A 23,315-nucleotide genomic window follows, 5' to 3' on the forward strand; every position below is an offset into this window, starting at 1 on the left:
GCAATGAGCAGGTTGTGGCGCGGTGAGCGAGGCTCGGCTGCCAGTGGTGCCTCTAGGACACCAACTGACTTCCTGCCGCCGCCGTTTCTTCATGTGCTTGGCCGGGAGCGTGTGACAGCGATACCAGGAACTATTATGTTCCCATAACTCACTATGTGGGAAGTCAATTCAAGATTGCGATCCCGGTCACTTTGTTCGAATCATTAGAAATGACGGCGGGGCGCAAAGTGTGCAATTTTAAAATTAATGGTGGCTCTCGGTCGAGTAAGAAGTAAAGTAGCTGTCGCTATGGTGCTTGGCTGTAATTTATTTAGTGTAGATCTCAGACGGGGGGAAGGTCACCCTTTCCCCCTCAGTTAGTTGGCTAACTGATGTATGAAAGTGTCGTGATGTCTGTATTTAGAGGCTTGTAAAGTATTGCGTCAAAAGTGGCCTAGTTAATCTTGTGTGAGTGTAGTGTTTAGCTCCAAGGCGGCGCGCGACAGCACAGTGACCCCCCAACAGGTATGTGCCCGGCCAGTCGCCAAGGAGGCATATAATCGTGAAGAGTGTAGAGTTCCGCTGTGGGAAAGAGGTTAGTAAGCAGGCAACCGCGCGGGATTCTGTCAGCCCGCTCCCACAGACCGCCAGTGCCCCGTGCGATTGCGCCGCCTCCGAACCTAACTGTTGCTCCAGTCACTCACCGATTCTCTCGTTCAGGTTTCTCTCTCCATCAGCCAACGCACCGGAACCTTTCATGCACGGCGCGAAGTTCTGAGGGTCACTACTCCTCTGCCCCTCCTGCCGACGATGTGCAGCTTTAGAAGTATGTGTAACGCCCCCCTCGTCGATTTACTGCTGCATCGCCAGCAGTGCCAACACTCCAGGCTCAGCGCGCCGTCCGACTTGAAGTTCCGCCGTCACTTGATCCTCGGCGAGCCACGAAAGCAACTGCCCCTCCCGCCAGATGGTCCACGAGTTGGTATTTATATATTTCCAACAAATCCAGCTGCTTATCACAGCTGGACCCCTGTATTCGCCACTGACAGGACGCGCTCGATTGCAGTTAGTCGCTGCCTCTCGGCACTCGCCATGTACACAAAATGGTTCACGCACTTTCCGCGCCGTCAGAGGCAATGAACCTCCAGGCAGAGCAGTCAGCTTGTTCCCCAGTGATGTGCACACCACGAGAGCTACCAAGCGAGCTGACTTCCTGGCCCAAGGGCCGGCCTTTTATACCCCTCCTGAGGGCCGGGGCGTGATGTAGGGAGGGCTGGGGGTTCCAGGAATCGGGAGCGCTTCCAGGAATTCCAGCCGGCCTACGTGACTTGGATGGACCTCGGCTTGGAGGGAGAGGGGTAGGCGGGAGGAGGCGGTCGGGCAGGGGGTGGTGGGTGAGGAGGGGGAGGCTGCGCGCACACTCGGCTGGCCTGGCGAGAGAGGGGTAGGCGAGGGGTGGCGGCCAGTAAGAGGAGTGTGCGCGTGCATTTGACTGGTTGTCTTGGCAACCAAGGCACGGCAGTGGTCGCCCTGGCAACCGGCGATGGCTGTGGCTGGGCGGTGTCAGCTGTCGCAGCCGACGGCGGCGGCGGCGGCTCGCACACGTGTTTAGGAAGAAAGGGGCTGACGGCTTCGAGATTACAGACGTGCGTGGGATGTCGCACGTCACATTACGTAATATAAATGCGTTGAATAACACTCAACTATAAAAATATGTCACACCATTTATCTTTATATGGATCCCATCGCACTTTGTATGATAAATACGACACCGCGTAACGGAAGATACGTGGTTATGTACTCTATCGTCAGTCGGCTGGCTGACTTGCCCGCCTGGATGTGACCTTCAACTCACGTCGCGTATCTTTCCAAACCATCCTTTACTGACAGTGTAACTTATATTACTGTCCGGATAATTACATTTCATTTTTTAAAAATTAAAGTGCTTATTCGCGTATCACCACCTGGTTCACACCAATCCTGCCAAGCCAATTATTATTTTTTTCATTGCAACATTCATTTAAAACCCTTTTCGACATTAATCATCTGTTCATTTCTGTTCTGGTATCTAATGTCAAATATATTCCCGTTAGTACAACCAACAGCTTCAGATGTTCAGACTTATATAAACTTTTGATAAGAGTAATTATTTACGATTGTGCGCACAATTGACTTGCTTAAAACTAAAGTGCGACCAACATAAGCGTGGACTTCATGACAATCTGTGTGCCGTAATACTTCTAGTTTTATCTCAAATACTTGAACACAATGCATTATGAGTGATCAAGCACGTACAGGTACCAGCATCTGAATGGGCAGGCCTTGCTTTTGAGTAAATTCCCTGTCACTGGCTAGACTGAGTTCACAGCCCGGTCTGTGGCCACGCGACAACGGTACGGCACGGCGGCATACGCGCGGACGTAAAAACATTTGGTCCTTTACACGCCATAGCCGCAATTTAACTTGCCATAGCTGATGTTTGTACAACAGCCGATAGCGTAGACAGACCTGCGCGCGCATCTCTTCCCCCCTTGTTTGGCTAACTGTTTCCCACAGCACATCTGTTGTTTATAGAAGTTGAAACAGACTTCATGGCGTCGTGCTTGACTTTTTTTTTGCCTGCCGAGATTTCATGCTAACTGAAATTTACAGACGTGCTATTCATGACTGGAGCAGTAAAATTAACATCCGCGCTAAATGAATCAGCACAATCTGAAGACATGCTAAGTGAGGGATAGGTGTATACCCAAAGAGCCCTAAAGTTTGGACACAACTTTATAATGCAATGAAAATTCTTTTAAATGTACTTAAAAAATTCTTTTACAAGTAAAATTTGGATGAGAATATTGTAATTACATTTTCTTGTTTTATTTCAGTATGACCATCATATTCAATTCTTACACCTAAGGAAACATAACTGAAAGACACAATTTTGGTTTCAAATATTTTTTTCATTTAATTTCTTATTTCTTTCAGTATTAAAATTTTTGGCTCTGATTAAAGCACATAATTACTGCCTTGTTATTAATAATGACTGACTGCCACAAAAAGTTTCTCCTGTGAAAAAATAATTAGTGTTTAAAATTGATTTTTTTATTATTCAAGAATTCATACAACTGTAATAATACTGTCAAAAGACACTATTTCATGGTACCAGAAAAATCTACGAATAGAAAAAAAAAATAAAAACTTATTATAATTATCGATACGTTCTTTAAATGATTCATGCAAAGAGGAATTTTGATTTAATGCAGTTTTTTCAGGCATACTTCTTTGCAGTTTTGCACTGTATATCATGGGAAAATCCCGAAAATAAAAAAAAAAATGAATAAAAAACAGAAAGATAAAAAATTTACAGAAAACAAGACTGAATCAACTGACGTTGGACAAATAGAACCAACTATGAATCTAAACAAGTATTATGGACAACACAACGACGACTGTCTGTATTTAATGTCTAGTCATTGTTAGCCCACTGTGTTCATCTGTGTTGTTATATTATTTTTCATGACTAAGTTCCTTCAACGGAATTCTTGTGCTGTCTGATATTTAGAGATTTAACTTTTTTGCCTGTGCTGTCGTTGTGTTGTCCATAATACTTGTTTAGTTTCATAGTTTGTTCCTTTTGTCCGACATCAGCTGATTCAGTCTTGTTTTCTGTGGATTTTTTATCTTTATATTTTTTATTTATTTATTTATTTATTTATTTATTTATTTATTTATATACATACTAGCTGCCCGACCTGGCTTCGCACGGTTGTATTAATGGGGGGAAAAATGAGACCAAATCTCTTATTTACAGTTATAATAAATTAAATAAAATGAAAATTAATTAAACTTAATACAATGCTTTGTAATGTACCGAAGAAAAAACAAATAGCACCGATGGTTTCCTGACTCTCGAGCACGCAACGTTGTCATGGAGATGAAGTAGCCACTGTTTCCCGGGCTTAAACACCAATCAACATTGATAATCAGTTTATTATTAAATATAAATTATTAAGACCATTATTCGAAATAAAAACTATCATATCTCTCAAGTTGGAAATAATTACACATAAATGCCAATATTCATCTAAATTGGTTGACTTGGTTAAGAGTTCACTGGAAACAAACATCAGGACACTGGATTTATATATATATTAAGATTCCTGAATTTTTCCATGACAAACAGTGCAAAACTGCAATGGCGTATGTCCAAAAAACTGCATTAAATAATTATTGATAGTCTGCAAAATAATAATTCTAATGTAAACAAGCCAGGTAGTATCGTTCTGGCATCAGAGCCATTTGTTCTGTAGAATTTAAGCATAAGACCGAATAGACACACAAAATTTTCTGGTTTTATATTTAGGTCAGTTTTGTTCATAAAACAGGTGATTTTGGTGTTGTTTTTATTTTTATAAACTCTGTTTATTCATAAAAATGATCTATTATTCAATAAATATGATACTAACGGGTATCATAATACTTAATTTAACAATAGTGTTATTTTGAATGTGATACACTTTTCATTTTTACAAAGAAATAATCTGAAATAACCATGTCTGGTAAATAATTACTTAGAACAATAAAAATTAATATGCAAATATTTGAGTGTTTGAAAAACGTGCATGCATCAGTAATATAAAAGTGAATTACAAGAGATGCAAGATAAAACAAAGAAAAATAATTTTTTTACCAGCCATTAGGTTTGTACATTTTGGTAACTTTAATTGAATTAAATAAATTGAAAGATTAAATTTTTGTGATTTAAGTTCTTTAAATTGCTGATAAATTTTGAGATTTTAATAGCTTTTCAGTGCTACTTGTTGTAATGACTTACATTATTATAAGTTGAAATTACATGCTTTTCTATATTATTTTGATTTTATCGCAATTCACCATAAAATACTGTCCCTATATATAATGTGTGTAGAAATATACAAGGGAAACTCACTAGTAAGATACAAACTGATATGATTCCTTTTAAAGTTATAGCAAGTACTTTCCAAGAATGTTTTTAATCTGCATAAAAATCCAGCTTTATGATATTAATTTCATAGTGACTAGTCATTATTTGCATGCATGCTTGCATGCATCACTCAGTTTCCAAATGGGGATGTTCAATTATTGTATAACAGAACAGCAAGTGTGTCCCAATGGCCAGACATCAATCCAAAGAATATTATGCAGCTGATATGGGGCACTGACAAAACTATAAGTGCATAAACTATGGTAGAGATTATATTGTGAAATAAAAATGGTTTTGAAGAGATTATCACTGTAAGTTATTTTCAATGATCTTTTGTAACCTACGTTTTGACTTCATATACCCTGTGTAGAACCACAATGTTAAATTCTGTTCAATTGCACTTTCTCCTTACTTTACATTAATATTTTTACCACCCAACTCACACCCCATATTCACAATGCAATCCATTTCAATTCTGATGTTCTCACTGGTTTAAGTTATTTTTATTTTGCCTGCTTATGGTGGATTTATTCTGGCGCTAAGAAAATCATCCTTGGCCAGTGCTGAAAGGAAGATACTTGTGTTATCACAATGCATAACCAATTTATGCACTCAGATACAAGCCATGCCTTGAACTAGGTGTTAGTATTTTTCTACCACATTTAATCTTCAATGTGATAAAATGATAGTTTTACATTAGATAAAACGTGTACAAAATTATAATGTACTGTAGCCGCACTCCTTTACCCTAGCCCAGTTTCATTACTGACTACCGAATACAGTTCTACTTCAGAACAGCCTTGGTCCTCAACATACCATATTTAAGATTTTCCACTGAAGCTAGCATACAAAGCCCTCACGCTGAGGTGAGCCGCTGAAGTTGGTTCACTTGACTGCTCACATTTTAGTTTCAATATTCTTCAGCCACACATCGCAATTAAACACTGACTTTAAATTATAAAATTATAGTTTAATTTTCATAATTTGCCAAGCCACGACGGTAGATGAAAGTACTCACAAGCTGAGCAAAGTGCGAGATGTTTCCACACGCCCTTGCTCGTACTCGCGGAGCTTGGCTTCTCTGCAACACTCTTCTTCAAACAGTGATTCCATGGCATCTGCAGTAACCATAAACACCCTGAGTTTAGCTTTAAAACTAGCTTTACCACATGGTTCAGAGTCACTGTGTAAAACTACTACTTCCTTGAAATCCCATCAAAACTAACCAAAATTACTGTCTCAGTATGAAATTTAGGTACAATGCGCAGTGGGCTTCAGTCACACAAACTATACTGCCTAATTTATAATTGAATTTTTGCTTTTTAATTTACATTATCACTAGGGATGGGACAATTCCAAAATTTTCGATTCTGATACCCGATTAGCGATTCCTTAAAAAATCCTTCGATTCTCAATACTCGATACTCACCTAGTTAACTTAATATTAAATAATTCAAATTCTATTTGCAACAGTTTTTTTTCATCTTTCAATACTATATGATGTAGCATACAACATAAATTCATATTTATCAAATTTGAGTACACAACTAAGTTATTAACATTAACTCATATAAATGTTTACATCATTAGAAGTTAATGGCTCATATGTCAAAGGGGTCAAACAAATATAAAATTTGTTTTATAATACAGAATAAACTATAAAAAAATATTTTAGGCTTTCCTTGAGCAGTATAAATTATTTTCGTTCATACAACTTGCCTAACTTAGAAAAGGGTAAAAATTAACTAAAAAATTTGTGAAATGAAACAGTAACAAAATTAAGCAACAACTACTGTGCGCGGCAGTTATCTTGGCGTCTCTCAGCGCGGGGTGCGGGGACAGCGGGACCGGAGAAAGAAGAGGGGGTAAGCAGGCGACACGTAGCCGAGAGCCGTGTAGTGGCTGTTAGGAAAATATCGCCCTTCAGTGTATACCTGAAAATGGAAGGCGAAGGTGTCAGCTCGCAGAGGCGTGGTAAAGTGATACATAGCGGAGAGCGGAAATAATAAAAACAGCGATGCAGTTTTGTGATGAAGAAGCTAAAACTAAATGTTTGCTCAATCAATTATCATGGAAAGAGAACTTCACACTTACATTAAAAAACTCATGAGGTTTTGAAGGTTATAATATGCATTCTAAAGTGGAAGTACAATGCAAATTGTATTTACATTTATAATAAATAATCGATTAAAGGTGCAATAAAATATAAAGCCACACAACATACACAAGCATTTTTTAAATGCCATTAACGTTGGTAGTCAGGTGTTTCCTAAACGACTGACATGAAGTTAAAGCAGCAAATATAACATAACAAGCTCCATGTTTACTTAAATGTAAATCCAGTGTTAAATGGCACGTTTTAGGTACGAAAACCGGAGAATGATAAGGGCTAGACTGGCCCCTGCGTCATTAACTGTGAGATAGCTTTGGCGCAGAGAGCTACAACTGCGTAATGGTTTGGTCGTTTGCTTTTTCTTGTGAAACTTTTTTTTTGAAAAATAACTTTGAGAACACAATGAATTGAGAAGCATAGTTTCAAATTTATTTTACATACTAAGTGACCTAGTTTTCCAAAATAAATTGTGTCTGGTTTTCGCTAGTTACTGAGTTAACAAAATTTCAATTAATTTTGTTTAGCATAATAATTAGCAGACACAGTAGGCCTAAGTATATTTGATGGGACAAAGTAAAACGTTGCAGGTTTAGATAATAGTTTGTTACTTTTCCTGACAGATGAGTACAAATATTCGAGCACAACCACTGCAATTTACACAATGTTACACTTATGTAGTACAAGTACAATTCATAGGATTTCTCACTTTTGGTTTGGTAACCCAGCGCTCTTAGCCAAAAGGCCTTACCGCCCTGGGGCCCCCACGGGCGTGGATACAGACTTACGTAGTGTAGGAAGTCACGCGCCGAATGTTTTTTGTTCTGCTAGTACAAACCTGGCCGCTGACCTTAACAATAGGGTATCGCTTTCCCTTCTCCCTCCCCTCTACCAGAGACAGGACTAGCGAGCTCAGACGCCAAGTTATCTGCCGGGCACAGTAGAGAACTAGCAAATGAAAGTGTTGTTTTTGATTATGGTATTTCGGCATTAAGTTACATTTAAGAAACACACACAAATTCATTCATTGTTATTTCGGGGTTGTGGTCAATTTTGACATTCGGCGTTATGGTATTTCGGCGTTGTGGTAACGACCCAACAAAATCTATAAAACACAGTTGACCAACTAATCATCATCGTCACACCATTCGAAAATGAATGTTTGTTAACATTTTTCCGCTTTTTGGCGCAATTTAAAATGCTTGTGCTGCCCCGTACGGCTGGGTGACGAAGTAAAGATAGTTCCCAAGGTCCCCTTTAAGAGTTTCCAGAGCCTGGTACCTGGTTCGCCCGATAATCTGCTTGATACTACGATGTTGTTCCAACTATATGCCAGCGCCCCTGGCTGACGTGGTATGGCCACTCATGTAAGGCTGTTTCAAACACCATTCGCCACCGTTCACCCAATCATCTGCTTGCTTTTGTATTTATCCTGAAGCGGGCGCTTAGCCCTGACTTTCACGCATGCGTCAGTTCAGCGACCTTCCCCTCTTCCCCACTCCTTTCCACTCCTCCTTCCCCTCTAGCGCCTTAGTGACCTCAGCGCCACTTGCGAGGTCTTAAAAGCGGCTGCGCGCGCTGGGTCTCGTTCATTATTTAGTTGCTCTTAGACAAGTTAGTATCAGTAGGATGCGGTGTGCGGAGCTCGGCAGTAGCTGGCCTGAGGGGTAATTCTTTGGTATATTCTCAGGATTGTCGTCGCACGAGGTGGTCGTGCCATTAGCCATGTCTTAAGGTGACGTATCGTTGTGTGCTTACTCTACTAAATTCCGTTTCGGCAGCCACCTGTAGTAATTCACTTTGGAAAATTCATGTTTCGTTTTCGTAAGGCAGTATTTTTGCAGTATCGTTTGGTTATAGTGGGATGCTCTTGATTTGCCCTTTTGATTGCTTGCTGTTTTGCCGGTTGCTACCATGAGCAGTTGTTAGTTGCGTATTGTTTCTGTAATTATGCGTAGCTATGTCTGCCTTATATAGTATCCTATTTGCGTCTTGTTCTGGTTTCCGGGAATTTTGAACGTTCTTTGATTGCGGGCTTGTTTCGTAGGGCCGTTTGATCTTGATCCGCACGCCTCATGCCTATTTGACTATTCCACGTTTATATTTATTGTACTTAATGTCTTATGGGCCTTTTGAGATTCTATGTATGATTATTTATTGTCGTGGCCGTGACGTCTAAACGTAATTCCTTACTGTGATATATATATATGTGTATTGTAGTAGATTATATACGCATGTAACTGGCGTATTTGTATCCTAGTCATTTCATATTATAGGCCTTCATTAGTCGTGTAATCCATATTATTTTATTATGCTCATTCCTTGTGATAACGTTGATGATGTTTGCGATGCGACAACATAATTTAATCACCTTATGTTAGCCCATCTGAGAGGCCTTGTAGAATGCGTGAGCTTTTGTGTGTTAATTAAAATAAAAAGAGATGTCGCCGAGGGCGAGTGGAGAATTATATGGGTGTTTTGTTTATTGGGTTTCTTTTCCCCTGGCCAACGGTCACTATACTCTGTGGCTCTGATATATGAGCCGTAACCATCTGTTGCAAGCGAATCACTGGTTGTAGCGTGCGAGACACGGCTACAATCCGGTGTCGCTGTTCCAAACTGACGTCAGTGCCCCGAGCGGTGTGCGTAGGCTTTAAAACTTCGCCTGTTTGTCTTATCTATCCAAACATTATGCCGGAAAGCAAAATAAACACCGTAGTTTTGCGTATTTTTACAGTATATTTTTGGGTTTAACATTATAACGTGAGCGTGTGTAAGCTTTTGTTTGCTTTAGTGCATTTATGATTAATGTTCAGTGGCGGCCATGTTGCGGTGTTTGTTTACCAGTGACGAGACAAGTCTTTTACCCAGTATTCAAATTTCGCGTAAAAACACTGCAATTTCGCGTTATAATACTAAATTTCGTGTAAAAACGCTGTGTTGTGGCTATTTCGCGTAAAATCTGTATTTGACGGTGATTTCAAATTTATCGTTGTTTAATCACGATCGCGAAAAGAACAGGCCCCTACTAATACGCAGTGATAATTTTTGTACTTTGACTTGTGTATAACATCGATCCAAGTTTTAGATATTGTTTATTTGGGGAAATATGACTGTGTTATTTATGCGTCTAGTCAGTCATAACCCCACTCAACGAGTCGTTAAATAATTGTATCTGACAGATTTGCAATGTTGTGAAATGATTTTTTTTGCTACATGCGGGAATCTACTTTTATCACCAATTCTCGATTCTCGATTATTAAAGTAGAATTGGTAGGTATCGATGAAATTAGGAATCGGTTTTCCCATCCCTAATTATTTCGCGATTGCGATAAAACGAATTTTTACGCGAATTTGAGTACATTTTTAAGAATAACGCGAATTTCTCACATTTTGGATAATAACGCGAAATCCTTGAATTTACGGCGAACAGTCAGAACATTTTCCTCATTCGAACACGGCAATTCAATTTGTAAATACAGTAACAAACGTGAAACAACAAAAAACCAAAGATAACTACCCACACAGTGTATTTTATAACATGAAAAGTTGCTTTTATTTCTAAACATGTAACAATTTAAGCCTAGGCGTGTAAAAGTCCGAGTAATTACAGCAGGAGACAATCTAAAATGTACTAGGGAAAAACGTAAACTCACGAATATAGAAACGTAACGGAAATGTCGGAAATATTACGTGGCTGATCGTAACATTGTAAGTGCTGATACTGTATTTATGTCACAACTTAGCCGAAATACTGGTACGAGACATGAACTTCACAAGATAAAATGAGTGGAATCTTGGTAACTGTTTTATACGTATTATATAATTTCGGAAGTATTATACTGTTGACGCATATTTTTTAAACTAACCATTTATTTGTGGGGATCGTAAATTATTAATTATTGGTATCAAGACATCAAGATGAACGTAAACTTGAACATGTCACGGCAGCGAGTAAGCGGGTGCGTATACCAATAAACTGGTATTAGAACTGGACAAAACTGGTACACGGGAGGTGGAGCTTATATTTTTTTCCGCTAGGCTCGCTTCTATTGGCTGGCTGCTGATGGAAGGTCACGAGTCTGGGCGGAGCATTGAATGAGTTATACTGCGCATGCGCAGCTCAGAGAACAGACGCCGCACTGGGCCGCACTGTAACAACAGATGATCGAGTACAATGACCTTTCTCCGCGCAAGGCGCGCAATTGACGGTAAATTTTCATCAATTTGCGCCCCTTTTTTATTTATTTTTACTGTGTAATGTAGCCCGTTCTGAACGCGGCAGGATGCGACTGTATTTTAATTAACTTTAACGTATTTCTTACTTTTCCCTTTATTTACACTTTCCCGCTTTTTACACTTTTTTACTTTGTCCCCATGAAAAGTGCAAATAAGGGGTTTTGCTGTATTTTGATATTCGGCTCGCCTGGACAGTCGATTATCACGGTGTTTACAGCAGGTTGTTTCTCGAAGCGTTGTTCTCTTATATAGTCTTTAGCGTTGTTTGTCCATTGCGTCCATTTTTATTAACCAAATACCAAATTTAAAATGCAAACACGGTGACGATTCGTAACATTCTGTTGTGCGCAAGTTAAAGTTTAACGGGTCGAATTTTGTTACAGATAGTTTTCAACGTCTGTGAAATAAATTAAAGGTGTACAATTTAAAGGTCGGCTAAAACATTAGGCCTATTAAAATGCCTAAAGTGCCGGTAACTGCAAAACAGCGAGCCTCTGAATTTTCTCAACACGGACTTTATGCTAGTGATTCAACCACACTTTTTTGTCGTCACTGTAATGTCACCGTCTCTTGGGATAGGAAAGACTCATGTGAAAAACATGTAGGCAGTGAAAAACACAAGAAGCGTCTCTCTTCATTGCAAGGCTCATCTAGTGCGTCTGAACGCCAGTCGTCAATATCTTCAGCGTTTCAGACAGCAAAAAATAATGTCCAAAAAGACAAAAAGTTGGAATTTATAAAGGAAACAGCAGAGACCTTTATAAAGGCAAATATACCCCTTGAAAAGCTTGATGATCCTAATATCAGGGCATGGCTGAACAAATACATCGAAGGTGCTGGAGACATGCCACTTGCGAGAACAGTCCGTGAGAAATATGTAGGGGACATAGCCAAATGCAGAATTGAAGATGCCAAAACTGCATTAAAGGACAAAAAAATTGACATACTGTGCGACGAAACAACAGATAAAATGGGTAGGTGTGTATTTGTTGTTTTATTTAGAATTCTGAATCTTCAACAGGATAAACCAGAAATATTTGTTGCAGGAGTTCACTTTCTTGAAGCTGCTAATGCCACAAACTGTGTGAGGGCAATTTTAGATTCACTCAAAATGTACAATGTACAGTATGGTGATGTGCTCTCAGTAGTAACCGATGCTGCTCGTTATATGACCAAGGCTGTTAGTACTCTCGAAGTAATCCTTGGAGACCAGTTAACGCATGTCCAGTGCTGGGCACATAAGTTAAATCTAGTTGGCAATGTCTGGGTGAAAGAGTTGCCTGAGTTGAACAATGCTATGAGCAAAATAAAAAATGTGTTCAACAACACCAGGAAAAGAAGGCACCTGTATGCTAGCTTTCTTGAAGAAAAGCATGGAGAGAAACGTCCATTGTTCCCACTTCCTGTTGTTACTAGATGGAATTCCTGGTTCAACAGCGTTTTTTATGTAGCAGACTACATACATGACATTGTTGATTTCTGCAAAACAGATGAACTAAAGGCAACACAAAATTCAGGGGTTGAGTTTCTGTGTTCACTCACAGAAAATGACATTTCTCTCATTCTTTGTCAAGCTGTCTTTGTGAAAGAGCATGCCAAGAGCCTTGTAGAGCTAATACAGAAACTTGAAGGTTCTTTGTATCCAACTGCCCATTCACTATATGGGGACTTGCAAGGTATAAAAAAAAAATTTGAAAACATCACTCGTGGCATTTATTTTGAGGCAACCAGTAGAGCTTTGTCTAACATGCCCCCCGCTAAAGCTGCTGAAGCTAAAGTGTCCATCACAAGAACAGCAACACAAGCCCTTTCCAAACTGAACTCTCTCATGACAACTGACCCAAGTAGAAAGAGATTTGAAGCAATTCAAATTTTTAGTCAGGAAAGTTTGTTGCTTGCTAAATTAAACCCAGAAATGGTGCAGAAACTGAAAACTGTCCATAGTCTCTACTCCATAAGCACTGAAGAATTAACAGCTGGTTTTGGTCAGCTTCAGGACATTGTTACAAAACAAATGGAAACAGACAATTCAGTGGACGTAGTGAAGTCATTGAATGTAGTAAAGCTGTCACAGCCATTGTTTGCTTCCAGCTGCCTTGAAGCCATCTGGATGCCTTCTGCAAACGTTGACTGTGAACGATTTTTGTCCTCATATAACACAGTCTTAACAGACCGCAGGACAAATTTAAGTGAGGCTAATTTGTGTATCATGGCTACTTTTGCTTTCGAGAGCTAAAGTTTGAGGATTTTGTTCCATGTGTTTATGTCACTATTTTAGAGACTTCATATTTATTCTTGCTGGTTTAGGTACTAAAATATTTTCAATTACTGTATGTAAAAAGTGATGTGTAAATTCGATTGTAAATTACTGCTGCTAGTGCAACTGTACAATGCAAGAATGTGTCCAAAATTTCAAGGTATGCTTAGCTTAATTTTTTTAATTTATAGTGCTAAAACTATTTAAAAAATAACACCGCTTTTGATGTATGATAACACCACTTTTAAGGGTAAATAACAACGAATTTTGCTATAAAATAAACCCCAAAACTGCATGTCTCTACCAATTAAGAATTTCCTACATATGTAATAAGTTAAAAAAATTAGTACTGGAACTAAAGATACATATAATTTCCTTTTTTAATAAAATTTCCCTGTTAATAAGTCAAAGTTTTAAAAAACTTCCTAGCCGGGATTATATAAATTTTAACTTCTTACTATCATTGCTCTTGCTTCACTCTTGTGGCACTGTGAGCAGGTGTTCAGTATGTCTGAGGAGTGGAATTAGAAGATTGTGTTGCATTTGACTCGTCCGCTACATAGTAGGAACAAACTATATCATTGAAAATCTTGCCAATCATTACGAAACATTAGGAAAACTCAACAGAACTATGCAAAACAAGTGCATGGACATGCTGACCTCCAGTATCGTGTTACTTCACAACAATGCACTTTGTGATGCTGTCATTTCCAAGTGGCAGATTTCTTTAAAGAAGGTCATTCAAAACCTTTTTAATGTTATGACAAATGCCTTAATATGTTGGTGATTATGTTGAAAAGTACACTACAGTGTTAGTTTTCAAAAATATATAGTAAAATGTCTGTATACAGGATATCCAAAAAAATCTGTACACATTTTCCTGACTTTTCGATGACCAAAATTCCAAATTTCCCTAACAAATTTTTTCTAACAATATACCTTCATGCAATTTTCTGAAAGAAATAAAGACAATCCAGCGTTCACCACGCCTATATAGCTGTACTAGTTCAAACAGAACCTTGCATATGCCCTTTTACATTGTGTGAAACTATGCACTAAAACACCATCTGGAAAACAATGTGCTCAAAGCATGACATTTACCCTCCTCAAATTACTATCACTGAGGAATTTTCACGACTATTCCAGGTTTTAAAGTAAATTCCATGACCAATTTCAACTTTGCTGACTTCCCAGAATGTGGGTGCCCTGTATGAGACTACAAGTGTCTGTCATTGATCATCGAACAGAGGTTTTTTTTCTGAATCACCCTCGTAATACCCGCGACTCACCCAGTATCTCCCTGCGCCTGAGCGTGCGGTACTGGTCTTGAGCAGCATTCAGCAGCCTCTCCTCCTCCTTCAGTTCCTGCTCCAGCAGGTGGCACAGCTGCGCGGAGCTGCGTGAGCTGCCAGACAGCGACAGCAGCTGCGAGATGACGCGGTCCGTGGACCGCTCCTCTACACGACACAACCAGGGCACACCTTGGGAAGTCCACGTGGGTGCCGAGGTACGATTGACATTTTTAAAAATCAAGCGAGACGGCACAGTGGTAAGACACGGTACTTGTATTCCAGAGGACTCGGGTTCCAATCCAGATTTCAAACTTGGTGTCGCTTCAGGAAGAACCTGGGATGGTTCCATACCACAGGACATGGCTGATTCCATCCACAACAATCCTGAACTGTATTGTCAAGTGTCATCACCTCTAGTGACCTTATCTTTTTACTTATGTTTGGTTTTACACCTCACTGATAAGGCCATTAGATGCAAACACATACAATACAGTCAGGGAAAACCCAATCAGAATGGATTGGACTGGGATTTGAAACTGCATTTCCTCCCAAATGCAAGGTTTACGTTTCACTTTAGCATCACCTTGCTTGGTATGATAGACATGGCAGGAGAGCTCTGAGATGGCAGGACATATTGCATGCTTCATGTTTGGAACTTGCGAGAACTGTTTGCATGAAATCTTGGGGATTGAATCAACACAAATGACTACTGTAGTCAAAGCTTTTGAAAGCTCAACTCCATACACACTTGGCAAAATCAACATTTTGCAGGCATCACAATAGGAAATATCTTTGAGAAGGCATGTAAAACCAAAAGGAAAGTAAATTCAACTACAGTGAATATAAATTATATTACTTATTTCTAAACAATAGTTTAATATTAGATGGAGAAAACAAGGATAAAAGTATAGAGTAACTAACATGTAAATACAAGTCTAATGAGTATAAATATAGCATACACATAACACATATGTTCAGATAATATCAAAGTTAAAAATTTCTAAATAAGTGAAGGAATAAATTTGAACATATAGAAATTAAACTGATGACTTAATAATAAAACAGGCATTATTAAAAAAATTAAGACATAACATTATTGAAAAAATTAAGACATAAAAAATACAAGAATCATGTAACATAAATAAAACAATATATTACAGTACAATTTACCATACTAACATCCTTCAAGGTACTAATTTTTTAGGTTAAAAAAAACTACATAATGAGAAAGATGTTTGGCTGTTAAAAGCAAAATTCAGCATTTTTAAATTTCTGCAACAATATCTTCTTAAAAAAATTTTCTGTCCGGATTTCTGACTAGTAACATGCTACTATTTTGTATTTGGTTAAACATTTGGGGGGAAAAAAAATCTTTTTTGCAAAGTTCCTCTATGAAGCAATTTTATAAATTTATGAAATAAAATTTTCAGTAATGACTTAAAAATACTTTTTATAAAAAAATAAACCACATGACAGTTTGTCATGTCATTAGAAACTGTCCTTTGTGAATACGGTTGAGTGCAATGTGACTACAAACACTGACAGAGACCAAGCTTCAAGCTGTAAAGTAGTTTTTTTTTAAAACTTGTCTTGCAACCATTTACTACCATAAGTGTGTGTGTGTGTGCGCATGAATAAATTACAGCTTTACATTTGATATACATCTCGGTCATTAGAGACTATGTGAGGTGAAGTGATGAGGACGGAGCATTAATAGAATGTGATGCCTGCAGCCTTGGTGGGCATGGGATAGGGAGGTGTTGGAATGACTGGGGTGGCTGACAGTGGGTTGGGATCACTCAGAAAGGGGACCAAACTTGTTAGAGCGACACACAGTGGCAGTGCTGGAGGCAGAATGGTCTTTGCCTGGCGAGGACACCCAGGAACGTCGCTAACTCCACAGCACAAAATAACCTCGCACAACTCTACACGCAACCGTCGCGCACACAGTCCCTTTGGGTGAGGTGGCCGCTAGGGGAAGAAGGTTGGTGGTAGGATCGACCATCCATCTTGGATCTCCGCGACTGTTCTCCAACCCATTGACGGCCTTACTGCCCCAAGGAGACATTGAGGGTCAGCGTCAAATGAATGCAGATTTGGCGGGAAGGGGAAGAATGAGGTATCCCAAGAAAACCCACCACATCTCAACCGAGCAGCCAATGAGCAGGTGCCATGACTCACCCTGCTGCAGCTGCTCTACCAGCTGGGCCCTGCTGGCCTCACGGTCCAGCTGCAGCCTCTGCAGCTCCCTCTCGAGCTGGCTCTGCTGAGTTGCGAGGCACTCCAGCAACTGTGCTCGCAACACACACGCACAGCCCGTGTACAGGGAAAAAGAACAAAATAAACAGTAGCAGTGCTGGAAGTCACAAAGCAGCCTTTTGCTAGCTTTCAATAGGATTTTTTATGCCTCACTTTAGTTTAGAGCCGTTCAGTGAGCAAAAATATATGAAACTGTTCCCTTAAATTATGTGGAGATTATCCCTGAAAATATTTTAGCCTTCCCACACAAAAATTGAGACATTACTGTGAGTAGTAGATACATTCAATTTTCCTTATTACTAATAAAAAATTACCCTGTGTTGTAAGGTTATGCAAAATTCGTGAAATTGATTTACCAGGTATTTTTAAACACCTTGATCTAGCTCTAGCTCTGTTCCACCGACGGCATCACACTGTCAAGTGATATACGTGCGGCTACCTAGTCCCCTGTTCCATGACTGTATTCCGAAACAACTTTTTGTTTAAGTTTTGCTTTATGTCTTTACGACACTGAGGTCATTAAGGCTGAGTCTCACATGCCATGTTGTTTTTTATTTTGTTTTATTGTCTGTACTGTTGTTTAAGGGCTATTTCTAAAATTTTAGCACTATACCTCCCTTGCATTTGTTATTCAGTCACTAATATTTTCAACGGATATCCACTAAGTGCAATATAATGGGTTATATAAACCAAGCAAGTGTTTGTAATTATTATTAATTGTGACAGTTTTTGCGAACAAGTTTTCGTAATTATCATTTGCGCCAATTTTTACACCCATGACATAACATTAATTGAATATCTGAAATATTATTGACAGGACAAAAAATAAAAGGGAGGTGTAATGTTGAAATTTCAGAAATAAATCTTAAATAATAGTAAAGATGATAAAATGACAAAACCAACATGGCACGTGAGACCACACTTGAGAGACAGATACACAAAACTTCACAGTTCAAGGAAATTCACAAAAATGAATTGGCTATGACCTATTGAACAGAATCCTCCCTCCCAGCATTTTCCTGGAGTGCATTTGGAGAAAATAATTAAAACTGGGATTTGAACCTGAGTCCTACAAGTAGAAGGTCAGTCTTACACTGTGCCACTTCAATCAGAAGAAAAAAAACACCACCCTATTCTAACTGAATGCATACCCCACCAATAATCCACACAAAATTACTTTTTTTATTATTGTACATTGTACACACAATTCTGCCTACAGTTTGAGTTGTAAAATCTAGTACACAATATCATTTTATGGTAAATTGAGAAACACCAAAATGCATGTAAGAAATGTCATGACACAGAAATGTAAGTTAGAGCACATAACAAAGACAAAATTATAAAAAATCCAAACTTATGTATACAAAAAGTTTGATCTTTACAGAACCAAACATTTATAAATTCATGCTTTGTAACAATAATTAGGAAATTTAGTTAATTTTATAAATTCACAGGAATCCCTATTTATTCATGCGACTCTTAGTAAATCATGTGTACATTAATGAAACTGATATTATCTTAAAACGTACACTTGCTTGCTAAGTAATTTCACTGCTCTGAGTAAATACAACTACAACCCAAACAAGCATTTGCCATATAATTATTTCATTTGAAGATATAATTTTGGATCACAGATAAAATAACCAATATTATGTTTTGTTAAAATACTATGGAATACATTATCTTCTATTTTGCCATACTTTTATAAAAAAAAAAATTAAAATGCATATGGCAAACTACATTTTCAGAAAATAAAAATCCATAAAGGTCCGTCTTTAACCTAAAGAATACAGTGAAACCTAATTATACAGTACATCACTATAAAGGATTTCTCACTTTAAAGTATATATCTTCAGGTACCAACCAAATGTTTTACATTTAGTAAAAGTTCAGTATAAAGTTCTTTCATTATTAAGTACCAAAAATATGGGGTTTTTCACGTATGTCGTAATGAGATTTCCCTGTTCATCTTAAAAACATGGAAAAGGCAAGCAGAATAGCAAACCCAGGCTTCAAAACTGATAGTAAAAACAGTTTGTTGAGAACATGGGTTCTTGAATTTATTTTCACACACTCACTTTATCTTTGTTCAGTTTCATTGTATTCTGAAACTCAACCTCCTTCCTGCGAAGTTCCTCCAGCTGTTGTTCCACCAACAGTCTCTCCTTCTGTCTTTGTTCCTGGAAACAACTTCCCCAATTCAATTACACTTTTCTCAAACACTCTAGATGGGATCCACTGAAAATAAAGAAGAAAACATGCCAAAATGTTTTCAATGCAAAGTTTGTAAAGCATGCATGCACAAAGTCCTCAACGGAGGTTTTTATTGAAACGAGGGGACATAAAGACTGGTCGTCGTTTACACACTTTTATTGATCTTACTATAATAACACCAGACATGACTTGTGAGTTCCCCAAACTGAAAACATGCAAATGACTGAAAAAGGAAGAATCAAAAAATGTAAAGGCGAACTAAAGCAAGCAAAGGATACAAAAATATTTTGGCCATAAAAATAGACTATTCCAAGTGCTACAGCCTGCATTTAAAATCGGAAAACTGATACAATATGAACACAGATAAAAAATATACTTAAGCTCCAAATCATGCATGCTTTTTTAGTGTAGGTATCAATAAACACCACGAAAAATTATGCTTTAAAAAACATCTGTACAACCTAAATAAATTTCATCTGTATGTAGTATCACATCTGTTCATCATATTATATATTTTTAGTATGTTACTTGATACAAAATGAATTTTAAAAATTCAAACAAAACAAAAGTCTTACAAGGAAATTTGTAAATAATAAATTTAACAAATACACACCACTAACTTTTCCAGTATTCCCATCTACACTTACTTTTTTATGTAGTTCCTTTATTCTACTTTGATTAGGGATTTATATTAAAACATAATCAAAAACAATCAAAACAACATAACAAGTAAAAGCTTGTTGATCCGTCACATTCGGGACTACAGCCATGCTTAACTAGCAATTTCCCAAGATTAAGAATGTTATATGGTTTCTTAAGAAACCACTGCTTGGACGATTTGTTATTGAAAAAATTTCTTTCAACACAGTGGCAATTCTTCCAAATAAATTAATACATTGCCAAAAGAAGTATAAGCACGGAGTTGTGTTGGACTTTTAGAAAGCGGCCAGCATAAAATGCATTTTTAGTGGTTCACTGCTAGATAAATTAGTAGTTTTACTATTAAAACATAAGATAATTTTGTTAACATGACTTCTGAACAATTTTACCAAAGATGGTAACATTTTAAGTCTCCTTACTCACGTTACTGAGTAAGGCATAAGTTTTAACTATGTGAACACAAAGTTTAAAATTTATGGTCTCTTACAAAAAAGTCAAAGAATATTTTATGGAGATAAAAAGTGTGCTGCCAGTAGATAAACATCTTAGCAATAAAATTATACCGCAAAAGAGCAAATACAGACCTCATCAGGTGTACAAAATAAGTTTAAACCAAGCTGTGCCTGAATAAGTTTTTTGATAAGTGTGCTGCCAAGCATTTGGAGTGGGCCTCGCATGGTTATAGCAACTCAAAGTAGCCTTACATGTGAAGTGATATAAGCTAGTGATACTGCAAGTCATCTCTAATATATACTACACTACTACATACTATATCTCTACTACTACTATAGCAGGGGAAGAGAGAGGCAGGTGTACAACAAAGAAGTCTTTGTGCTGCACATTCTAAGCAGGTGGCACCATGAGTTGTGTTACTGAGTCATTCTAAACCACCAAAAATCAAATAAGTTTCAATAAGGATTTTTAATGAACTGGAGCACATAGATTAAGTGCTGTGACAGTACAACTGCTAAAATTAATTGTTTTAAGCTACTAGGCTTTAACATTGTTTTTATTCATATCAATTTTCAAATTCACAAATATTGAATATTTTTCTAATCAAATTTAAATATACAGTTAAACCTTATTTTTAACATTTGTTAAGTGTTCAAGAAAAATTGATGTAAAATACAGTAAAATAAAAAGAGAGCAATATATATGTAACCATAATACAATGGTGTAAAATTAAAAGGGAATAAAAAAACTTGGCAATGCATTTTCTTAAACCAGTAAAATTAAAATTTTGAAAATTGCTTTGTAGATCCAAATTATATAAACATAAAAATACAGTATTTTTGATAATTTTAAATTATAATCCCAGATTATTTGTTACATATAAAAATGAAGTAGGTATAAATGTTTCAGAAAACAAATACAAATTTCTCATAATAATCTTCTTGATATCATACATATCACATAATTTTCATTAAAATATTTGTGAATGAGTTCCATTTACTATATCTATTGGTAAAGAATAATCAAAAAAATATTCAATGTTAAATATTGAATATAAAATTATGTATTCATGAATATTAAATATTTTTTCTAATACCTGCAGACCCATTTTAGCTATCAAAAATATGTTCTATCAATTTTCATGTTTTTTCCCCCCTCCCCTTTTTTCCATGGAATTTCAAATGCCAAAAAAAAAGGCAGACTAAAGTGCGCCCACTGCCAAAAATGCATGGAAATTTTATATTACAACAAAATAATATATATAAACACCATCAATGATGTACCCCTTTGATTACACAAATGATAAACAAAGAGAAATGAATGCTACAATTGTATTTCATTTGACTTTCATAACACTATCATGCTGCTATTGTGAAATGCCTGGCAAATGAAAAGTGTTTTATAAAGTACAGAAAGTCTATGCAGAATCAGAGCCGTTTAGAAATTAAATGAACTATATACTACTGTAACACAAGTCTACTGCTCTGACCACTTTATAATGATTATCAGATTTTCATAAACTTTATAACTCTTTAATTCTCTAAGACTTTAGGATATGGTCTGTATATCTCGGTGACAAACACAGTAGGATTTATTTTCACCTAGACTGAAGGGCATTACTTGAGAAAAAAAAGTCCTTATTATCCACTGTGTAAAGTTTTTTTTACCATCCAATAAGTACTCACAAAAATAATTAATATAAGTAAATTTTTAATTGACCTAGCCATACATTCATACTCTATAATCTGTAAACCAGTGGTGCACAGAAAATTTTCTGGTGCATTCTGTGGTATTCCAGAGAAATATACCAAATACATATAGTTACTATATTATAGCCATATTATGGATATACTGCTCTTTTTTGTTATGTGTTGTTTGAACGACTCTACAGGTTTAGCTTGAACAGCGAATCAGTTCAGTACGGCACTGTAGTCATTGTAGTCACTCTTCACTGTTTGTAAACAAGTCTCCTGTTGACCTTCTGTATACATTTGTAACATGTTTATTATTATAACATATTTATCGGTAATTTGTATATGAAGTACCTACCTACAATTATTTGCAGGATTTTAAATGTGCCGATTTCAAAAAATTTGAGAACCACTGATTTACAGTCGGAAGTAAAATTAGGTAGGTGATTAGGTTTTGCATCTCTGAAACGAGATCACGAGAGACGGTAGCACATGATGGCACAGAACCGGGATGCTGAGAGACCCAATAGCAAGGAACAATTTCACGAATCCGTGGAAAACAGACATAAGGATGGATGGACTGTAATTTAAATGTGGTCCTCCTGAATTTGTGGCCAATGTTTTGCAGTTGCATCACCTCACTTGATGTGTGTGAGGAAAGAGAAAAGAAAAAAAAAATTGCAGTGTGCATAACCTACTGATGAACAGTAAACAGTTATTTTTTAAGTTAATCCAGTGAACATTGTAATTTTTAATTTTGTGATTTCTCCTTACATGACATAAATGCATTTCATATTGATGTTAAACTTTTCTCTGTTTCTGGCCCTTTATTGACAATTACAATCTTAGCTTTAAATAATGGATTATTAATACTAAAGCTATACTAACAATATATATATACACACACACACAAACACACACATGTGTGGACATCGATGTCCACACAAACATGTAATGAAATTTTCCAGATTAATCTTTCCAACTTGCCTGAGTAATTTTTTTTTAAAAATAATTTACCTATTTTGCAATTTTATGAAAGAAATAAATAAAATCCAGCCTCCACCATCCCCAAAGTCAGCCTCCACTTCCTTTATTCAAAAAGAACCTTGAATACACCATTTTATAATATTTCACAGTCTGGGTGATGGCAAAGGCAAACTGGAGCATGACATTTTCTTCTGACTTTTCCAGTACACCTATCCCTCAC

At 37.2% G+C, this 23,315-nt stretch overlaps 1 protein-coding gene across 4 annotated transcripts in view; it reads right to left on the reverse strand.

Annotated features, from left to right (window-relative positions):
* The window catches only part of LOC134542014 (E3 ubiquitin-protein ligase LRSAM1-like), a 145,317-nt gene that overhangs the window by 34,664 nt on the left and 87,338 nt on the right, over positions 1-23,315 (reverse strand). For 3 of the 4 annotated variants that reach the window (XM_063385832.1, XM_063385821.1, XM_063385813.1), the window contains 4 exons: positions 19,169-19,270; positions 17,013-17,121; positions 14,829-14,996; positions 5,952-6,051 (listed from right to left, as the gene is read on the reverse strand). In XM_063385832.1, the coding sequence (XP_063241902.1) occupies positions 5,952-6,051; positions 14,829-14,996; positions 17,013-17,121; positions 19,169-19,270 (479 nt within the window). Of the gene's footprint in view, positions 1-5,951; positions 6,052-14,828; positions 14,997-17,012; positions 17,122-19,168; positions 19,281-23,315 lie in introns of all 4 variants that reach the window. The other variant, XM_063385843.1, reaches the window with a different exon arrangement.

The sequence above is a fragment of the Bacillus rossius genome, chromosome 1 (genome assembly GCF_032445375.1).
Source record: "Bacillus rossius redtenbacheri isolate Brsri chromosome 1, Brsri_v3, whole genome shotgun sequence".
Lineage (NCBI taxonomy): Eukaryota > Metazoa > Arthropoda > Insecta > Phasmatodea > Bacillidae > Bacillus > Bacillus rossius.